Source organism: Danio rerio, chromosome 12 (assembly GCF_052040795.2).
Source record: "Danio rerio strain M-AB ecotype USA chromosome 12, GRCz13ab, whole genome shotgun sequence".
Taxonomy (NCBI): domain Eukaryota; kingdom Metazoa; phylum Chordata; class Actinopteri; order Cypriniformes; family Danionidae; genus Danio; species Danio rerio.
In genome coordinates, this window is record NC_141032.1 from 49,864,754 (window position 1) to 49,887,500 (window position 22,747).

The window sequence follows — 22,747 nt, forward strand, 5'->3', positions numbered from 1 at the left end:
GTTTCTTATAGTCAGTTAAATGTCTGTTTAGCAGCAGTATCAACAGATATTAAGCAGACAGTCTACTAATACTCAAATGGAAAAGTGTTACCATAAACTCTGTACTAGTATTGTTCATTATTAGTTCATGTTAGTAAATACATTATCTAATGAAACCCCATAGTAAAGTTTGACCACTGTAGTATTTATTAGGTGTGAACCCTGTAATGACCTAATCCCTTATTTGCATATTCAAACCTGATATTTCAGGAAACTGCGTCCGTCGATGATGCAGCATCTGCTGAGGCGTCTGGTGTTCGACGTTCCAGTGCTCAATGAACACACTAAGATGCCTCTGAAGGTGAGACTCGCCTGAAGACTCTGCATCTGGAATCCCTGTGCTGTAGACTGATCTGAGATGATGACTTGTTCTCTGCAGCTCCTGACCAATCACTACGAGCGCTGCTGGAAGTATTACTGTCTGTCTGGTGGATGGGGGAGCTTTGGAGCCGCGTCAGAGGAGGAGCTGCATCTGTCCAGAAAACTCTTCTGGGGAATTTTTGACGCTCTGGCCAGAAAGGTAACACGCTCTGGAGTCTTGTTTCTAGTCCACATACCCAAAAATTCTTAAGTCAAGAAGCATTTTCTAAACAACTAAAAAATAATGTTTTGTTTTCAGAAATAATAACGTGTCAAATTTTAAAAATAGGGAAGTAATCTTGTCTTCGCTTTAAAATTTGGTTGTTTTACTTACCTCACTGGCAGGTAGTTTAGACCAGGGGTGTCCAAACTCAGTCCTGGAGGGCCAGTGTCCTGCATATTTTAGCTCCAACCACAATTAAACACACCTGAACCAGCTAATCAAGCTCTTTCTGGGTATGCTAGCAACTTCCAGACAGGTGTGTTTAGGGTAAACCATGCAGGACACTGGCCCACCAGGACCGAGTTTGGCCACCCCTGTTTTAGACTTTTTAAGGAACAACTCACTTAATTGTGACTTATTTGTAAGAGCCATGATTTGATGTATTATAATTTATTCATAGTGACATGTAGTTTACATATGTTTACATTTACAATTACATTTAGTCATTTAGCAGACGCTTTTATCCAAAGTGACTTACAAATGAAGACAAGGAAGCAACTTACACAACTATAAGAGCAACAATGAATAAGTGCTGTAGGCAAGTTTCAGGTCTGTAAAGTCTAAGAAGGAAAGTATTAGTAATTTTTTTTTGGGTACAGTTAGTGGTATATCCAGAGAGGCAATTGCAGATTAGGAAGTGAAGTGGAGACTAAATAGTTGAGTTTTTAGTGGTTTCTTGAAGACAGCGAGTGACTCTGCTGTTCTGATGCAGTTAGGGAGTTCATTCCACCAACTGGGCAGATTGAGCGCGAGAGTTCGGGAAAGTGATTTCTTCCCTCTTTGGGATGGAACCACGAGGCGACGTTCATTCACAGAACGCAAGTTTCTGGAGGACACATACATCTGCAGAAGTGAGAGCAGATAAGAAGGAGCAAAGCCAGAAGTAAGCAAACATCAGAGCTTTGAATTTGATGTGAGCAGCAACTGGCAGCCAGTGCAAATGGATGAGCAGTGGAGTGACATGTGCTCTTTTAGCTTCATTAAAGACCACTCGTGCTGCTGCGTTCTGGAGCAGCTGAAGAGGCTTGATAGAGTTAGCTGGAAGCCCGGCTAGTAGAGAGTTGCAGTAATCCAGTCTGGAAAGAACAAGAGCTTGAACAAGCTGTGTACAGTTTAGCTGTGTACATTTGCTCATCCCCCTAATTTGTCTGTGATGGTTTGCTGTGCCTTTATTAAACTGTTTTAAGTTATATTATGGGGCATATAAAATGTGAAAGCTAATAAGAGCACTCAGTAAATGTTTTAAATGTGCTAAATTTCTTCTGGCCTTTTTTTTTTGTCAAGAGATCGTAATATTCTGTGAAACCCTGCCCAATAATTGCATTTTTTTCGTTTGCCCCCTACTGATGGTCCATATGATAAGGGCATACTGATATTATCGCTATTGCCTCATTGTTAGCCAGAAGGCAAATATTGCTGTACTGTAATTCTTCATGTAGGCGGCACGGTGGCTCAGTGGTTAGTGCTGTCGCCTCGCAGCAAGAATGCCGCTGGTTCGAGCCCCAGCTGGGTCAGTTGGTGTTTCTGTGTGGAGTTTGCATGTTCTCCATGTGTTGGATTGGGTTGCCTCCGGCTGCTCCGGTTTCCCCCACAGTCCAAACACATGCGCTATAGGGGAATTGATGAATTAAGTTGGCTGTAGTGTATGAATGTGTGTGTGAATGAGTGTGTATGGGTGTTTCCCAGTACTGGATTACGGCTGGAAGGTCATCCGCTGTGCAAAACATATGCTGACATAGTTGGCGGTTCATTCCGCTGCGGCGACCTCTGATAAATAAGTGACTAAGCTGAAGTAAAATTAATAAAAGAATGAAAATCCCCTTGTGTCATTGTAAATATGTCCTGGTTGGAAGATCTGATGTCTTTTTTACATTTGGAAAACATTAAATACTCCGTTAGAGCTTATTTTATTAAACATGGAACCCTGTGATTTCTTCTATCTAGATCTTACCTTCCATGCAGATAGACCCATTAGTGTATTTTTTGCTTATTTTTTGTTTGTGCTGTCAATTTGGGTGGGATATGGGTCATGTTTTGGTTGTTTACATAACTGTATTCCATTGTTATTCTGTATGTTTAAAACCAGCAGATTATACTATGTATTTCATGTCATGTACGTGCTGTTATTCAAGCATCTGCTTAATAAAAATAACGAAACTCAAGTCTATTATTTGCCCGGCTAATTCCCTGAAGATTCTGATACTACATTATTATTACTCATTCATTCATTTTCTAGTCGGCTTAGTCCCTTTATTAATCCGGGGTCGCCACAGCGGAATGAACCGCCAACTTATCCAGCAAGTTTTTACGCAGCGGATGCCCTTCCAGCCGCAACCCATCTCTGGGAAACATCCACACACACTCATACACTACGGACAATTTAGGCTACCCAATTCACCTTCACCGCATGCCTTTGGACTGTGGGGGAAACTGGAGCACCCGGAGGAAACCCACGTTATTATTATTATTATTCTAATAAAAAGACATACATTTTTAGAAATTATCTATAAAACGCTTCTTAATTTAAGAATTTGTACATGTTTGGACTAGAAACAAGAACAAATCTTGAAGTAAGAATAGCACTTTTTGCAATGCTAAGACCAATTTCTGAGCTGCATGTGTGTGTGTGTGTGTGTGTGTGTGTGTGTTTGCAGAAGTATGACCCAGAGTTGTTTAAGCTGGCATTGCCGTGTCTGAGTGCCGTTGGTGGAGCTTTACCTCCAGATTACATGGAGTCAAACTATGTGGCCATGATGGAGAAACAGTCATCGATGGATGCAGAGGGAAACTTCAACCCGCAGCCAGCCGACACCAGCAGGTGAACCTCGTCAAATGCTTTTACTGTACATCTAATAACGAGTGTTGTTTAACGAAGAGTGTTTTCCAAATGCATGATACTGTTGTGTTTGGGTCTCTGCAGTGTTGTTGTTCCTGAGAAACTCGATCATTTCATCAATAAGTACGCTGAATATTCCCATGAGAAATGGTCCATGGAGAAGGTCAGAGCTATGTTACATTGTTTTACTGAAATCGTGTATTTTGATTGTATTTATCCTCCATCTGTTGTAGATTTCATGTTTGGGAGTAACTAGAAAAACACATGCGATTGTTTGACTTCTTTTTAATGATATAACATTTCTAGTAAGATGTTTTACACAATTTAGCAATGATATCCAGCTGCAGGCCCGCAGAACCACACACGTTTTAGGAGCACACAATCTAGGCAAACCAAATATGGTTACGACGGATGTTAATGTTATTAACGTCTACTTGGACATCGTCATCGATATATTTTGATATGGTTAATAAACATTGTACACAATAAACTATAGTGTTTACTTTATTTCACAAACATTGTGATCGAGACGGGCGAAGGGGGAGCGTTGTTTCTGATCGCCATTCAATAGACTGAACAGTTTTCTATCAGTCATCGTAGATGAACGGTCATTAGCCCCTTTCACACACTGATACTAGTAAATATCTGGAAAATTACAGGAACGACTTTACCGGTAAATTCAAAAAAGTGCTGTTCACACAGGCGAGGACGTTACGGTATTTTTCCGGAAAAGAGCATTCACACATCCAATCCAAAATACCGGTTATTCTGACATCATTAACCAGAAATGAGCTCTAAACGGCTGCGCTTGTGTTTGTAAACATTTGACTACATTACAAACACAGTGGATGATCAGTATTGAGGACAACTCCTATGAAAACGCATAGAGAAACACTTTCGCATGTCGAGATGTACATGATATGAGTGTGTGCAGGCGCTCACGGGCTGTTTAACGGGCACACGCAAAGCTTGAAGGTAAACAAACAACGGCTTATCATAAGCATCTCATCGATAATTATTTACACGATTGGCATTAAGAAGAACATATAAACGTGATCTGACTAACATCCAGCAGCTAAATATGTCTGGTAAAATATTCAAAGGCGTTTATTTTTATAAACCGTGCGGACGTGAATGCGTCTGACTGTTCTGATTGGCTAGAGCAGACGTCTCACGTCAGCACGTTCTAGAACTTCTCTTTCCGGAAAACAGCCAGAACGAATTTACCGGTATTTTCAAAAAGGGCCTGTTCACACACACAACCTTTCCGGAAAATTGCCTGCAACCCAGAGATGGCTGGAAGGGCATCCGCTGTGTAAAAACTTGCTGGATAAGTTGGCAGTTCATTCCGCTGTGGCGACCCCGGATTAATAAAGGGACTAAGCCGACAAGAAAATGAATGAATGAATGAATAAATGTCTAACACCATATTAATATTTTACTCAAGCGATTTAATAGTGTGTATTTGCTTAATTTTCTAATAACTTTATAATTATTTGTTTCCCACATTTTTTACTGTAATAATTTAAAGTTAGCTATATGTTGTTTTTAAACCAAACTTTAGCAATAAAAACAAATTAACTATTAATAATAATAATTTAAAAGAAATAATAATAAGTAAAGGTGAGGCAGTGCTGTCGCCTCACAGCAAGAAGGTCGCTGGATCGCTGGTTCGAATCTCGGCTCAGTTGGTGTTTCTGTGTGGAGTTTGCATGTTCTCCCTACCTTCGCGTGGGTTTCCTCTGGGTGCTCCGGTTTCCCCCACAGTTCAAAGACATGCGGTACAGGTGAATTGGGTTGGCTAAATTGTCCATAGTGTGTGTGTGTGAATGTGTGTGTGGATGTTTCCGCATCTGAAAGGGCATCCGCTGTTTAAAAACTTGCTGGATAAGTTGGTGGTTCATTCCGCTGTGGCGACCCCGGATTAATAAAGGGATTAAGCGGACAAGAAAATGAACGAATGAATAATAAGTAAAAAAAAAAAAATATATATATATATATATATATATATATATATATATATAATTAACAGCTGTGACAGTTTAGTATAAGATAGTAGTTTATAATCAGTTAAAATTATCAATATATAACTATATTATATATTATTTAAATGATTACCTACAGTAATTTATTGTAATGTGACACATTATTGTTTGCTTTTTATATTTTACAACAAAGTGATTTTAACCAAGTAGGATAATATTAAGATCCTGAATTAGTTTATTACACGTAATCCTACAATTAGACAGTCTATTATGTTTTCTTTGTGTATGTGAACACATGAATAAAGTCATAAGTGTCTCTAAACAATTATTTTTATTTACATAATTTGAGTTCAGAAACTGCAGAGATGTTAAAATGATCGTTACGATATTATAATAATAATGACTGAAATGGGTAACCATATCTGTGAAATTCAATAGGTGGCGATAATGCTCCTAAGGAGTTAATTAGTTACCATATATGGTTTGCCTAAATCGTGTGTGCTAGATTGTGTGTGCCTGAAATGTGTGTGGTTCTGCGGTTCTGCAGCTGGATATATCTTCAATTTAGTGTTACTATTAGTTAAACTGTAGCCATTTTCATTTTAATTAAACAGGTAATGTTTTACAGGCCTGTAGCCAGCCTGGTGAAAGGGGTGGTTCTTTTTTTTCCTCAAAAAGTGGACCTTTTCGCAGTTATACGCCTCAGTTTCTATTTAACTTTGAGATTTAAATACTGCATTTTAGTGACTTTTTGCTGGATTAGCTAGTCAGATGTCATTATAACCACACTTTTTGATGTACTAAAAACATTTCCTAAAAATTGCAGTTAAAAAAAATTCAAACAAGACAAATTTTTAAAATACAAATTTATTACACCATATGTCATTGGGAAAAATAGCAATCTGTTAAAGTTTTAAAGTAAAAAAACTATCATTTATTAGACAAAAAACAAACTGGCCAGCACATTCAGCTGTCCTCAGTCACAGTTTGGCCAGTTCAATAAAAAATAACAATTAAAACAATAATAATAATTAATTCTTCAGATTTTTTCTAGCCTCTTTGGTAAAAAAAAAAGCCTTTTTCGATGGATCATTTTCATTATTAATGATGGCATGGCAGTCAAAATTAGATGAAAATAGGACAAATGAGCACATTTGGGAGAAATTCTGGACCTTTTTCAGTGAGGGGTGGGTCTTCCAAACCACCCGAACCCCCCTGGCTACAGATCTGAAAAGTAAGAGCATGTTTTATGCTTATAGTAAACATGTTTTAATATAATTTTGGCTGTAAAAGCGCACCTACAGGTGTTTCAGGCGCAGGTCAGATTTTCTCCAGGTCATAATTTATTTAGTTTATATTAATTTAGTCAAAAAATGATAGTACCTATCCAGCTTCATCTGGAATGCATCCCAAATCACCCTCTGAAGTGGTCTAAGCGATTGGGTTTATATCCGATCAGAATAAGTGAGCAAACAGCCTCAAAAACACGGACGTGACGGGATTAGCGCCTTTTGCTGTTAAGTGACATCTGACGGCTGAGGACTCCGCATGCCATTAAAGCCTTCATCGGGCAGTTATTTAAAAAAATTCACAAATAGGGAAAGGGAGGTCATGTACAAGTCAGGACGTCCCTGCTTTCGAACGAACCACCCAAACCCCCCCTGGCTACGGGCATGTTTTATGAGTTATGCTACGCTTTACAACAAAATAATTCATTCCATTAAAATCAGTGTGATACTTTGTGATACAGTTTGTTTAGTGATTGTCTGTGAAATTGACTAGCCATTGACTAATTGACTAGCCATTTCTGAGAAAAACTCTTTCTTCTAATTTTATTTTGTATTGCAATGATATAGATTGCCTGGACAATTTTTATTTTATATTAAATAAATGATTTATTTGATGAAATGAGCTGATTCATAAATCAAAACTCTTAAAACAAGACATTTTAAGTTGCACCTTGACAGAATGTGATATGGTAGAGGCATCAGTGGTGCTGCTGCAAGCCTGTGTTCTTGTTTTGAAAGAGTTATTCGATTTGTTGTATCTGTGTGTGTGTGTGTGTGTGTAGTTTGCGGTCGGCTGGGTTCATGGAGAGCAGATGTGTGAATCATCAAAAGTTCATCCACTGCTTAAGCCTTACAAATGTCTGTCAGAGAAGGTAATGATCACTGAGTCCGTTGAGAAAGCATCAACATTTACAGCCCATGTGTGAGTACATTTCCTTACATGCCTCTGTGCTCCAGGATAAGGAGGTTTACCGCTGGCCAATCAGAGAGAGTCTGAAGACGATGCTGTCGTGGGGTTGGAGCATCGAGCGGATGAGAGAGAGTGATGCGTCGACCCTTCACAACCGCACACGCCGGATCTCACTGTCCAGTCAGGTCAGAAGCACATGTTTACATGTTTTCTATGTAAACACAGCAGGTAAAATAAGCATTGATGTAAAATAATGTCACTGTTTTTCTCAGAGCATATATTTCTAAACGTGCTGTTGACTCGGTGCATCAAAACACAGACAAACAGACTCAAAAATAGCATCTTTCCCAAAGCAGTAATCACATTGAACATACATGCATTGACCAGTCACATACACTGACCCTCCTTCCATCTTACTCTGTGCAATATAGTATCATCGGTGCTACATTCTAGTGTTATACTTGTGCAATATTTCTTCTTTTTATTCTCTCAACCAAGTGCAATAATATTTGAACTAACTTACTGTTTCTCTTATGCGACAGTATATGTATGAATGTGTATGTAGTTTGAATTTATGTACGTATATTTGTACATGTACATGTATAAGCTTATTAATTTCTTTGTCTCACATGTGTTATTTTTAGTTAAGCATCTTTAAGCAGAAGCTCTGCAATTTCATTGTATCTTGATTATGCTGACAATAAAGCTTTCAATTTCATTCAGATTTTAGTAATAATTTAAGTAGTCTAAGTACTCCAGTTTTCAGTATCACATATGATCCTTCAGATATGATTGAATGCTGGTGCTCAGTTTTGATGCGAGAGTCAGTGTGTGTGACCTCTGACCTTGTGTGTCCTGCAGCGCTCCATAGAGGGAGCTCATGGCTTCAGCCCACGGCCTGTAGACATGAGCAACGTCACGCTGTCCAGAGACCTGCACGTGAGTGAACGCTTCACATACTGACCATCAACGTGCCTTGTTTTCCTTTTATTGCAACTTTTTATTAACATTTTAACTGTTAATCACAAAACACATTGAAACAAACCAACTGACAATGCCCATTTTAACAATGCAATGCTAAAAAACCCAGAATAAATTATATATACAGTTGAAGTCAGAATTATTAGCCCCCCTGAATTGTTAGGCCCGCTGTTTATTTTTTTCCCCAATTTCTGTTTAACGGAGAGCAGATTTTTTCGACACATTTCTAAACCTAATAGTTTAATAACTCATATCTAATAACTGATTTATTTTATTTTTGCCATGATGACAATAAATAATATTAGACTAGATATTCTTCAAGACACTTCTATACAGCTTAAAGTGACATTTAAAGGCTTAACTAGGTTAAATAGGTTAACTAGGCAGGTTTGTGCAGGATGGTTTGTTCTGCAGACTCGAAAAATATATAGCTTAAAGGGGCTAATAATTTTGTCCTTAAAATGGCTTTTAAAAAATTAAAAACTGCTTTAATTCTAGCCGAAATAAAACAAATAAGACTTTCTTCTGAAGAAAAAATATTATCAGACATACTGTGAACATTTCCTGAATCTGTTCAACATAATTTGGGAAATATTTAAAAAAAGAAAAAAAATTGAAAGGAGGGCGAACAATTCTGACTTCAATTGTGTATAGAAGCATTCATAAATAATGAAATGATAATAAATGAATAAATAATAGCGATAATAATACTAATAATTAGTAAATAAATAAACAAATTAATATATATATATATATATATATATATATATATATATATATATATATAAAGATAAAATAATAGTAAAATAAAATACATAAATTAAATTTTGACATACCATAACTCAAAAATGCAGCTTAAAGAAATATCAATAAAATTCAAGTAAGGAGTCCAGACTTGATGACAAGCCTCAGTGGACATATGGATGACACAGGCAAGGCATTCTAAAGGAATCATTTCCCTAAAAATATTATGCCGCCCTTTCAAGGATTGGGATTTGTCACTGATCCAGTTTATTATCAGTATATTTTTCCTGGCAGCAAAGGCTAAAATGTCAAATAATAATAATAATAATAATAATAATAATAATAATAATAATAACAATGATAATAATAATAATAACAATGATAATAATAATAATAATAATAATAATAATAATAATGATAATAATAATGATAATAATAATAATGATAATAATAATAATAATAATAATAATGATGATGATAATAATGATAATAATAATAATGATAATAATAATAATGATAATAATAATGATAATAATAATAATAATAGTGATAATAATAATGATAATAATAATAATAATAATAATAATAATAATAATAATAATAATAAATGTTATTTTTAATGAGATTTTCTGAACCTCAACACGCTACAAGGCAAAATACTTGCAATACAAAACAAGCAAAACAGCACAACAATAAAAGATACAATAAAACAATAAAATGAACCATAAGATAGAACAAAAAGTTAACAAATTGATCATCCTAAGTTTAAAGCAATACTAAAAAGGTGAGTCTTAAGAAGTTTCTTAAAACAATTCAGAGATGCAGCATTCCTAATGCTAATGGGAAAGCCCTCCCACCCATGATCTTGAGTTCACTGCTTTGCTGATATAGGGCTGATATAGCGATGCAGAACAAAGACTGCCGCCTGGGGTGGCGAGAGTCACCAGGTCACAGATGTAACCGGGTGCTAGCCCATGCACTGCTTTGAAGGCTAAAATCAAAGTCTTAATATCAATCCGTGATTTAACAGAAAGCCAGTGTAATTGTTGTAGCACAAGTAATATGGTGGCATGATGATGCGTGTGTTAGAACCCGTGCAGCGAAATTCTGTTTATATTATAATCTTCTGAGAGAACTTGTAGGTAAACCGCCAAAAAGTGAATTACAAAAATCAAGACGTGATGGGATGAAGGCATGGAATAAATAGATTAGTGAAGTTGTCACGTCCAACCAGGAGACTTAAATTCAAAGACAATGCATCCAACCGTAGCTGAAGTCCAAACATACGGCTCATAAAACTACCTTTGACCAGTAAGTTCTGATTACTGGACGATTCCAAAATAAATGTGTGCAGTCTCCCCCTTCCACCTTACATTTAAGACAGAGTGGTGAATTACTTGATTTAACCTTGCTTCTGACAAGTGGTGTGATGTGTAATGTATTAATAGTTGGATAGATTTGGCCTTGTTTCCCTTTTTTAAAAATGAGTTTTGTGTTGCAGTCGATGGCGGAGCTGCTGGCTGAGAACTACCACAACATTTGGGCTCAGAAGAAAAAGCTGGAGCTGGAATCCAAAGGTCTGTGCTTTAAAACGAGAATTTCTGGAATATCATGGAGTTTTAAAAGGTCTAATACAGAAATTGAAAGTCAGGTGGCACGGTGGCTCAGTGGTTAGCACTGTCGCCTCACAGCAAGAAGGTCGCTGGTTCAAGCCTTAACTGGGCCAGTTGGCATTTCTGTGTGGAGTTTGCATGTTCTCCCCGTGTTGGCTTGGGTTTCCTCTGGGTGCTCCGGTTTTCCCCACAGTCCAAACACATGCACTATAGGGGAATTGATGAACTAAACCAGGGGTTACTAATCTCGGCCGGTGTCCCTGCAGGGTTTAGCTCCAACTTGCCTCAACACACCTGCCTGGATGATTCAAGTATACAAAGTAAGAGCTTGATTAGCTTGTTCAGGTGTGTTTGATTAGGGCTGGAGCTAAAGTCTACAAGAAACCGGCCCTCCAGGAACAAGTTTGGTGACCACTGAACTAAACTGACCGTAGTGTATAAGTGTGTGTGTGTTAATGTGAGAGGTTATGGGTGTTTCCCAGTACTGGGTTGCGGCTGTAAGGGCATCTGCTGTATAAAACATGTGCCAGAATAGTTGGCCGTTCATTCTGCTGTGGTATGCTCTAATAAATAAAGTGACTTGATGGAAAATGAATGAATGAAGTTGAAAGTCAGGGAATTTATATATATATATATATATATATATATATGTATTTATATTTATATGTATATATTTTATATATATATATATATATATATATATATATATATATATATATATATATATATATATATATATGATAAAATGTCAGAGATTTATGGCTTTAAATTTAATAATTTCCATTTATTAAAAGGTATTTTTCTGTTGTTATGATTAGGCTATTTTTCTGCTGTGTTTTATTCCTTTCATCCTGATCAAATTCCAGTCACTGCAGTCAAACACTGGAAAACATTATTCAAAGATGATTCATTGGATTTACTCAATTCTTTTAAGTTTAATGTAAAACATTTTTTTTGGTTGAATTTAAACAAACAAATTAAGTTGATCATTGCTAAATTTAACTTGTTTATTTAAATTCAACACATGAAAATAGTTTGCAACAATTTTGCAGACGTAATTATTTTCAGTGTACAGTAAAATAGCGCACCTGTTAATTAAGGCTAACATGTCAGGATAAAATACATTTTAGGAGCAGTAGGAAACAGCAAGTACCTCCGGTTATTTCTAAATCCTGAGGTAAATTATTAATTTTTGTTCTCATAGTGGCTGTAGAGTCCTGAAAGATTAAACCATTGTTATATCATGCAAAGCAGTACAGCAACCAGTTTTCCGTTCACTGTTGGTCATAGAAGTTCAGTCTTTTAGTTAGTGAAAGTCAGAGTAAAGTTAGGAAAATTAATATTTGGCTTAAAGTGAGGATATACAAATAATACAATATACAAATATCAAATACTGCATATTGTATACCTTAGAAAAATAGTTTGAGTAGTAAGACTCATGTTCTATGCATGTATGTATGAATGCTTGAGTCATTTGTAGCCAATAGATGGCGCTGCAGGACTGGATGCATTATGTGACAGAGAGAGTGTGTTTGTGTGTGGTGCTCTGCTTAATCTTGTGTTTGGTTTGTCAGGAGGAGGAAGTCATCCATTGCTGGTTCCTTATGACACTTTAACTGCCAAAGAGAAATCCAAAGATAGAGAGAAAGCACAAGACATCCTCAAGTTCTTTCAGATCAACGGATACAGCGTTTCAAGGTGACTGCCTGCCTGTTTCACAATCATCCACATTTCTCAGTCCCTATAGAATTTTGCGATGGTGTTTCAGATAAAAAAATAACATGGTTGCTGTGTATTTACAAGAGACAAACAGCAGAACTGAAGTAAATAATGCTATAGCTTTTGTTGACAGTGTCACAAACTGTGTGTTAAAAAGTTGATGAAAGAAAATCTAAATAAAATGTTTGAGCTATCATGTAGGAGAGGAACGCTTCACATCCACTCAAACAGCTTCAAATTCTTTTAAAAGTCTGAGGTGGATTAACCATTGTTGTTCTCCTAGTGGCTCTTTTATGTAAATAATGCCATAGGTTTTGAGAAAAGGCTGCATACAGATGAAGCCAGAATTATTAGCCCTCCTTTGAATTTTGTCTTTTTAAATATTTCCTAAATGATGTTTAACAGAGCAAGGGAATTTTCACAGTAGGTCTGATAATATTTTTTCTTCCGGAGAAAAGTTTTATTTGTTTAATTTCAGCTAGAATAAAAGGAGTTTTAAATTTTTAAAACACCATTTTAAGGTCAATATTATTAGCCGCTTTAAGCTATATTTTTTTCCAATAGTCAACAGAGCAAACCATCGTTATACAATGACTTGTCTAATTACCCTAACCTGCCTTGCTACCCTAATTAACCCAGTTAAGCCTTTAAATGTCACTTTAAGTGTCTTGAAGAATATCCTGTCAAACATTATTTACTGTCATCATGGCAAAGAGAAAATAAATCAGTTATTAGAGATGAGTTATTAAAACTATTATGATTAGAAATGTGTTGAGAAAAATCTGCTCTCCATTAAACAGAAATTGGGAAAAAAAATAATTCAGGGGGCTAATAAATCTGACTTTAATATAAAAAAACTATCTTTGCAAAATGCAGGAGAGACTGATTTCTCTTTAAGAAGCATTTAGACATTTTATTCAGAGGGAATTCTTTCAAAAGAAAAGTAATGTGCATACTTGTTTTAATCTTGAGATCTTGTCTGTTTACCATGGCTGCATTTATTTGATAAAAGTCCTGTGAAATCTTAAAATATTTCTGTATGATAACTAGTGTGTGTGTGTGTGTGTGTGTGTGTGTGTGTGATTGTTGCAATTAGGGCTATGAAAGAACAGGATCTGGACACTCCGTCCATAGAGAAGCGCTTCGCCTACACATTTCTACAGCAGCTGATCACGTATGTGGATGAAGCTCACGGACACATGCTGGAGTTTGGTGAGACTCTTGCTTTAATGTTTTTGTCCATCTCCGTTTAATCATCATCATTATCATGACATGAGCTGGTCATCTTTTTTTCAGATGCAGGAATACGACCAAAAGGAGAGAAAATCCCTCATGAGCAGCAGATTAAGTTCTTCGGGAAGGTCTGATTTACTCTTACTTACTTAACACACAATCAGTTAGTAAATCCTCAGGGTTCTCACAGGTCATGGGATTTCTGGAATATCATAGATTTTTAAAGGGTGTATTCCAGGCAAAGAGAGGGATTTTTTTTTTTGTTGAAGCCATGAAATGGGGTATATGCCGAAGCATGCTAATAGGAATTTTAATTTGCCAGTAACCTAGGTTAAGCGCTTCCGGCGAATTGAATGCCAATGCAAAATCCGGTGTGTTTAAGGTCTGTTTTCTTTAAAAATCAGCGATCTCCACTAGCTGAGTGATATCCGATTTAAAGTGGGTCTCAGATTGTACAAGAAGCCCTGCATTAAATTACATTTCCCCCCCACCATGTCTTTATAATATGAGCTTTTATTTTACCCCAGTATATTCAATGGAGCTTCTGTGTAAGCCTGCCAATTCTGACGGGCGCAGGCGAGTAAAAGGCTTTTTCTCTCGTTTTACGCTTGAGCAATTAAATAAATGCTAAAGTTTATTTAACTGAATGTATTTTAATGACATTACAACATCCATGCTGTATAAGGAACCGTATAAAATGTCACTTACGGGGGTCTGGTGCAATGCTAGCCCTTTAAATCTTAAAGCAAAAGTCGATGACGTCTAGGACCCGGTCTGCGGAGTTTAACTAGTGCGCTTCACATCAGCTGTACCTCCTTGTCAGTGAGTGAGAATCGCATGTGTCTCACTGTGTGCCGCATCAGTCTCTCATTCGGTATTCACCTGCTTTCTTTTGCTCGCACAAGCAGTTATCAGTCATGCTGCTTCTCGATTCTAAGATCACATCTGTGCGCATATTGACAAACGGCCTTAAACTAAAATTCTAATCTTCAGGGACGAGGCCGCTCAGGCAACTTAACAAATATTTACAACCAGCCAAAGCGGCTAGTGGGGGTGTCTGTCCTACCCGCCGCAGCTGAAATCTACCCGCATTTTATAAGCTGGCGTGTGTAATTTCAAGCCCTGATTATTATATTATTAATATATAAGCACAACAGCAGACTGTTTTCACGTTCATTAGATCATGGAAATTCAGCTTATAGTCAGAGAACAGTCAGGGAATTTGGTATTTGGCTTAAAGTGGGAGCTCTGATATCTTTGCATTGACAGAATGGTTGTTTCACTCATTTCCAGGTTGTTTTGCCACTGGTGGATCAGTACTTCAAGAACCACCGGCTCTACTTCCTGTCCACTGCGGTTCGACCAATCAGCAGCGGCGGCCACGCCTCCAATAAAGAGAAAGAGATGGTGACCAGGTAAACCTCTGAAGCTGCTTTAGTCTGATGGGTTTATTATGTGTATTCATTATTTATTGTTTCCTATACCCTATTCTCGTGACTCTCAGCCTGTTCTGTAAGCTGGGTGTGCTGGTGCGACACCGGATCTCATTGTTTGGTAAGAGAAACGTGTGTTTTTTTGATTTGTCTGTGTGTGTTTTGAGGTATTTTATATTTAAATGCGACTATTTATGTCACAATTCAAACTAGATATTAAAGTTTGAGAACAAACTTTATGGTGGCTTGAAAAGCCGAGTCTGAAAGTTTGAAGTGGTTTTAAAGTGTAAATAGCGTGTTAGTATGATTCTAGCATGAATTAGCATGAATTAGCATGTTATAAGCATGTTATTAGCATGATTCTAACATGAATTAGCATGATCTAAGCATGAATTAGCATGTTACTAGCGTGATTCTAGCTTGAATTAGCATGTTACTTGCATGATTCTAGCTAGCATGTTACTAGCGTAATTTTAGCATGAATTAGCATGATCTAAGCATGATTTAGCATGTTACTAGCATGATTCTTGCTTGAATTAGCATGTTACTTGCATGATTCTAGCCAGCATGTTACTAGCGTGTTTCTAGCATGAATTAGCATGATCTAAGCATGAATTAGCATGTTAGTAGTATGATTCTAGCATGAATTATCATGTTACTAGCATGATTTTAGCATGAATTAGCATGTTACTAGCATGAATTAGCATGTTGTTAGCATGATTCTAGTATATATTAGCATGTTTCTAGCATGAATTAGCATGTTACTAGCATGAATCTAACATGAACTAGCATGTAACTAGCATGATTCTAGCATGAATTAGCATGATTCTAGCATAAATTAACATGTTACTAGCATGGTTCGATTCCAGCATGAATTAGCATGTTACTAGCATGATTCTAGCATGAATTAGCATGTTACTAGCATGAATTAGCATGTTACTAGCATGATTCTACCATGAATTTGCATGTTGTTAGCATGAATTTGCATGTTGTTAGCATGAATTAGCATGATGTTAGCATGACTAGCATGTTTCTAGCAAGATTAGCATGTGAAATTGGTTGCTAGGGAGTGGTTAGTAAGTCTAAAGGTCATCAGTGATTGGCTGCAGGCTAGACTGAGCTGAATGAGGCCTGACTCTAGCATGTAGGACAGTCTGATGTAGAGTTATGAGCTCACAAATGTTGACTCAATGTTAAGTCAATGGCAGTCTTTTACAATGGAAGTCTATAGGACAGTTGCTAGGGTGCCATAAGTGGTAGCTAGGGAGTGGCTAGTAAGTTTAAAGGTCTTTAAAATTTAAAATTATTTGACTTTAAAATTTGTCTCAGAAAAAAGAAGTTTAAGTGAGATAACAGTAGGTTGGCTTTTCAAGCCACCATAACTAATTGATGTTCATTGATATATACACTAGATATCGCATAGGGACCCTGAGCATGCGTCAATAGCGCCGCCACATTGGTACAGTGCTCCCAGGACAAACGTCATTCAACCGCACTAGTCAAGACAGTGTTATTACGTGAAGATGCGGGACTTTAGCGCTGTCTACGGGTGTAGTAACGAGCAAACAAAGAAAACAAAGCACAAAGGCAGAACATTTCATAGGTAATATTAAGTTTTTTTCTGTTTTTGTATGTTCTGAACTTTTGTGCTAATCAGGTAACGTTATTGATGATAACAGTCACTTACTGCATTCACCATACGGCAAAGCAGCTCCAACTCGCACTAAACACTCGGCTTATGCTAGTTTTGTTGAATAAAATCAGCAAACAGTGCCAAAGAAATATGACAACGAGATGCTGCGCTGCCAGAAACTTGTATTATTGTCGGCTAACGTTAGTGAAAGAGTCGCTCGGGGGATTCATTCACAAACGAATCGCTCCCTCCGTCAGTATGAGCAGTGAAAGCAGGAGAGGAGCTGTGTTTCAGGACATGATTAGATCAAATTTAACAGGGAGGGTGAATATTCTGTACACACAAACACAAGCTTTTTGTCAGGAATGCCCGTGCGGTCACTGATCCATCAATGTAGAAAAGTGATGTCAAATTATAATTTTCGTAATTAGAAAAAAAAATACACACTAACATCCAGGAAAACTCCCGATCATAGATATATGTGTATATGTGTATATCTCTGGCTTTGGATGGCCACAGTCCTCCACTGTACCTTGGTCCCGCATTCATTTCAAAGGAGCGCTACCCTGTTCCAAGATGGCGGCGCTATTGACGCATTCCGTCCAATAGACAACAATAGGCCAGGCGACATCTAATGTATATATCTATGGTTGATGTTTATTTAGAATTACAAGATAAAAACAATTATGAGATGATGGCTTTGAGGAGAATGGCTTTAATTGTAAGACATCAATCAGAAATGCAACTGCTACCAACTATTTCAGTGACAGAACCAGAAACACTTGCATGTTTAAGATTGGATAATTAAATAAATATTGCATGATGTTCAAGATATAAGCTGGCAACCGAAAGAAAAAAAGTTGAGAGATGTAAAAGACACCATGACTTTCTTTCTAGATTCCAGATAGGAGTCTTTTCTGTTGAAGCTGTTTATCTGAGCTCAAACAGCTGGAAATGTGATAAAGTCAGTCTGCATCTCTGTCTGAGAGGATCTGATGCTGTTTGATGAGTTCAGTGTGTGCTGTTCTCTGATAACACACATCTCATGCCTGGCTCTTTGAGTTAAAGTGACAGTAGGTGCTGCTAGCGAGAGCAGAGAGTGTGAAAAGCATGTGTGTTTGGATGATCAGTGTGTGTGAGATGAGCGCCGCTGTGTTTTTGTCAGGAAATGATGCCACGTCTATCGTCAACTGCCTGCACATCCTGGGACAGACGCTGGATGCCAGGTCAGTCATATTCACTGCTGTTAAATTTACAGTTATGAGATTATCAGGCCTGTCATAATAATTAATACACGTGACCCTGGTGCACAAAACCAGTCTTGTGTTGCACAGGTATGTTAACATTGTATTTTTTTTATTTTTTTTTGTATGCCAAAATTAATTAGTATATTAAATAAAGATCATGTTTCATGAAGATATTTAGCTTTTGTTACCGTAAATATATCAAAACGTGACATATTTATTAATCAAATATAATATATATATATATATATGTTTTTGATTAGCAATGTGCATTGCTGAGAAATTAATTTATTTAGATGACTTTAAAGATGAGTTTGGTGGCACGGTGGTTCAGTGGTTAGCACTGTGGCCTCACAGCAAGAAGGTCGCTGGTTCAAGTTTCAACTGAGACCCCCCGATTCAAAGCCTTCAAGTTCAGGGCTTAAACCCAAAAGACGACGATATGATGATCAGTTTTTGAGTTTAGGATTTACGTGGACAGGACCAGCTGAGGAACCACGACCTTTATGTGTGGTTTGTCAAGATATTTTGGCTAAAGACAGCATGAGACCCGCTAAACTTCGACTGTTTTGACTGGGATGACCAGTTCTTGGATTTGTTCTATTCATATTGAACAATCATCCTAGTTTTAAAAACGTTATATTAAAATACTTATTACTCTGTAAATAATTGCACTTTCATGCAAATGATGATAAAAGTGAGTTAACAGTCTGACATCTGTCTGTGTCAAATATAATATATATATATATATATATATATTATATATATTATATATATATATATGTTTTTGATTAGCAATGTGCATTGCTGAGAAATTAATTAATTTAGATGACTTTAAAGATGATTTTGGCGGCACGGTGGTTCAGTGGTTAACACTGTGGCCTCACAGCAAGAAGGTCACTGGTTCAAGTTCCAACTGGATTAGTTGGCATTTCTGTGTGGAGTTTGCATGTTCTCCCCGTGTTTCCTCCGGGTGCTTCAGTTTCCCCCACAGACCAAACATTCACTACAGGGGAATTGATGAACTAAATTTTCCGTAGTGTATATGAGTGTGTGGGTGTGTGTGGGTGCGTGTGTGTGTGTGTATGTGTGTGTGAATGTGAGAGTGTATGGGTGTTTCCCAGTGCTGGGTTGCAGCTGGAAGGGCATTCGCTGTGTAAGACATATGCAATACGATTTATTCCACTGTTGCAACCCTTGATACATAAGGGACTAAACCAAAGGATAATGAATGAATGAATAAATATGTTCAAATAGTTGTAAAAATACAAAGCTTAACCCTGGGCCTATTTGAGTTATATTTGGTTTTTGTGATGATGTATAATTATCTAATAATCAACGTACAGTGATTAGATTTATAACTCTTTTGGCACGCAGATTGATTTTACTGAATTGGAAACGAAAAGGTTTTCCACGATGCTCCACATGAATAAAAAATATCATGTCTTGCCTGCAACTTGAGAAGCTAAGCTTTCCCTTAATAACAAAACTGAGAACTCTCATGTAATATGGAATCTATTTATTGAGTACTTTAACCAGAGAGCAGTGATTAAACCCTTGTAGAAACACCTCAAATTCCCCTATTATTTAGTTCTTTTCTTTTATTTATTTATTTTCTCAGTTTTTTTGCCTCTTCCCCCACTTTCTTGTATTTTTTAGTTCTATTATACATACAATAGTTACATAATGTTATAACTTTTGTTTAAAATGAGAAAAGTACACATATGTAAAAGGTATCATTTGTACTGATGTAAAAATACAATAAAGAGAATGTAAAAAAATAAGCAAAGCTTAATTATTCAGCTTTCAGAAAATGCATAAATCCAAATTTCCAAAAATTGAATAAATATCTAATTACTTGAGTTGGCGGTTCATTCCGCTGTGGCGACCCCTGATTATTAAAGGGACTAAGCTGAAAAGAAAATGAATGAACGACTCACTTGAACTCTCCTTTTTACCAGTTTTCCAAAGACATTTACATTCTAAATGACCAGTGTTACAGTTTATATTGGGACATTTAAAGAATTGTAAAAATGAGAAGTATTAGTCCTAATGCCTATTTGCATTATTATTCTGTTATATAATCAGAGGCGATAAAATAAGTTCCCACTGGTCACAACATTTCTGGAATACCATAGAGTTTTAAAAGGTTTATTCCAGGCAAAATCAGATTTTGCATTTTTTTTGTTGCCCAAGTCATGGAAAATAGGGGATTTTTATTTGTTGCTTTAAACTTTAGTTTCCATTTATCAATATACTGTATATAGTTTTACTTATTATTTCTCATCTATGGTTATGGTTAGTCTATTTATAGTGTGTATAATGATTTATAGTGTGTAGTTATTATAAAGTGTTACCATATATGGTCACACTTTACAATACGTGTGTTTCATTAGTTAATATATTTACCAACATGAACTAATAACGAACAATACTTGCACAGCATTTAATAATCAAACTTCAACATTTACTAATGCATTAAAAACATCTACATTCAAGCATGATAATATAAGTTATGCACTGAGCTAACATGAACTAACAACATTCATTCATTCATTCATTTATTCATTTATTCATTCATTCATTCATTCATTTTTTCATTCATTCATTCATTCATTCATTCATTCATTCATTCATTCATTTATTTATTTATTTATTTATTTATTTATTTATTTATTCATTCATTCATTCATTCATTTATTCATTTATTCATTTATTCATTCATTCATTTATTCATTCATACATTCATTCATTCATTCATTCATTCATTTATTTATTTATTTATTCATTCATTCATTTTTTCATTCATTCATTCATTCATTCATTCATTCATTTATTTATTCATTTATTTATTTATTTATTCATTCATTCATTCATTCATTCATTCATTCATTTATTCATTCATTCATTCATTTATTCATTTATTTATTTATTCATTCATACATTCATTCATTCATTTATTTATTTATTCATTCATTCATTCATTTATTCATTCATACATTCATTCATTCATTCATTCGTTTATTTATTTATTTATTTATTCATTCATTCATTCATTCATTCATTTATTTATTCATTCATTCATTCATTCATTTATTCATTTATTCATTCATTCATTTTCTATTCGGCTTAGGCCCTTTATTAATTTGGGGTCGCCACAGCAGAATGAACCGCCAACTCATCCAGCGTATGTTTTACAGTATGCAGTGGATGCCCTCTACCTGCAACCCATCACTGGGAAAAACCCATACACTCTGATTCACATACATACACTACGAACACTTTCACTCATCCAATTGCTCTGTAGCTCCATGTGTTTGGACTGTGGGGGAAAACGGAGCACCCAGAGGAAACCCATGCCAACATGGGGAGAACATGCAAACTCCACACAGAAACACCAACTGACCCAGCCGAGGCTCGAACCAGGAACCTTCTTGCTGTGAGGCCACAGCGCTACCCACTGCGCCACCCCTAACAACAAACAACTGTATTTTCACTAGTTAACCTTAAATTACCTGACCAAATGCTGCAATCAACCTATTGTTCATTGCTTGTTCATGTTAGTCAATGCATGATCTAATACAACCTGTTGCAAAGTGTTACCAAACATATGAAGGGCGCAGATGTTGAGGAGATGAACACTCAGAAAGGCTTTGTGTGCAGGACTGTGATGAAGACGGGTCAGGACTCGGTCAAAGCGGCTCTCAGGGCCTTCTTTGATAATGCAGCAGAGGATCTGGAGAAGACGATGGAGAACCTGCGCCAGGGTCAGTTCACGCACACACGCAGTCAGCCCAAAGGAGTCACGCAGATCATCAACTACACCACCGTGGCTCTGCTGCCGGTACTCTCCTCGCTCTTCGAACACATCGGACAGAACCTGTTTGGAGAGGATCTGATACGTGAGCACGTCTGCCTCACACCACACACACACACACACACACACACACCCTCTTCATATCCACTGTGGATGAACTCATCAGTAAATGCTGACGTGTCTCTCAGATCTCATGTTTTCTGTCGTTGCAGTGGATGATGTCCAGGTCTCCTGCTATCGCATATTGAACAACTTGTACTCGCTCGGAACCAGTAAAAGTATTTATGTTGAGAGGTAAATCCAGATCAATACATCATCTGTACTTCACAAATGAGCAGTTGTTGTTCATGATGTGTGTGTGTGTGTGTGTGTTCAGGCAGCGTCCAGCCATCGGCGAGTGTTTGGCTGCATTCTCCAGCGCATTTCCTGTGGCTTTCCTGGAGCCCAGTCTGAACAAGCACAACACATACTCCATATACAACTGTAAAGGGTCCCGGGAGAGAGCAGGTGCGACACACTCCTGAACATTGCCCCACATCAACATTTCTGCGTTCACTCTGCTGTTAGCGCTAATCATGTAGCATGAACGTGGAGAAATTATAGAAAATGTGTGGTGTTCTTGTGTTTGCGCTGTGATGTTTGCGTATGGTGTGTGTGTGGTGGATCCGATGTGTTTGCGTGTTTGTGT

The 22,747-nt window shown here is 36.9% G+C and overlaps 1 protein-coding gene across 4 annotated transcripts in view; it reads left to right on the top strand.

Annotated features, from left to right (window-relative positions):
• Nucleotides 1–22,747, top strand: part of ryr2a (ryanodine receptor 2a (cardiac)) — a 282,516-nt gene that overhangs the window by 166,825 nt on the left and 92,944 nt on the right. For all 4 annotated transcript variants that reach the window (XM_087277000.1, XM_087277001.1, XM_087277002.1 and 1 more), the window contains 17 exons: nt 250–340; nt 419–559; nt 3,277–3,440; nt 3,543–3,621; nt 7,515–7,604; nt 7,690–7,827; nt 8,504–8,581; nt 10,869–10,944; nt 12,555–12,678; nt 13,796–13,911; nt 13,996–14,060; nt 15,226–15,347; nt 15,437–15,486; nt 18,164–18,224; nt 21,906–22,144; nt 22,272–22,353; nt 22,436–22,566. In XM_087277000.1, coding sequence (XP_087133126.1) covers nt 250–340; nt 419–559; nt 3,277–3,440; nt 3,543–3,621; nt 7,515–7,604; nt 7,690–7,827; nt 8,504–8,581; nt 10,869–10,944; nt 12,555–12,678; nt 13,796–13,911; nt 13,996–14,060; nt 15,226–15,347; nt 15,437–15,486; nt 18,164–18,224; nt 21,906–22,144; nt 22,272–22,353; nt 22,436–22,566 — 1,847 coding nt within the window. The remainder of the gene's footprint in view (nt 1–249; nt 341–418; nt 560–3,276; nt 3,441–3,542; nt 3,622–7,514; nt 7,605–7,689; nt 7,828–8,503; nt 8,582–10,868; nt 10,945–12,554; nt 12,679–13,795; nt 13,912–13,995; nt 14,061–15,225; nt 15,348–15,436; nt 15,487–18,163; nt 18,225–21,905; nt 22,145–22,271; nt 22,354–22,435; nt 22,567–22,747) is intronic.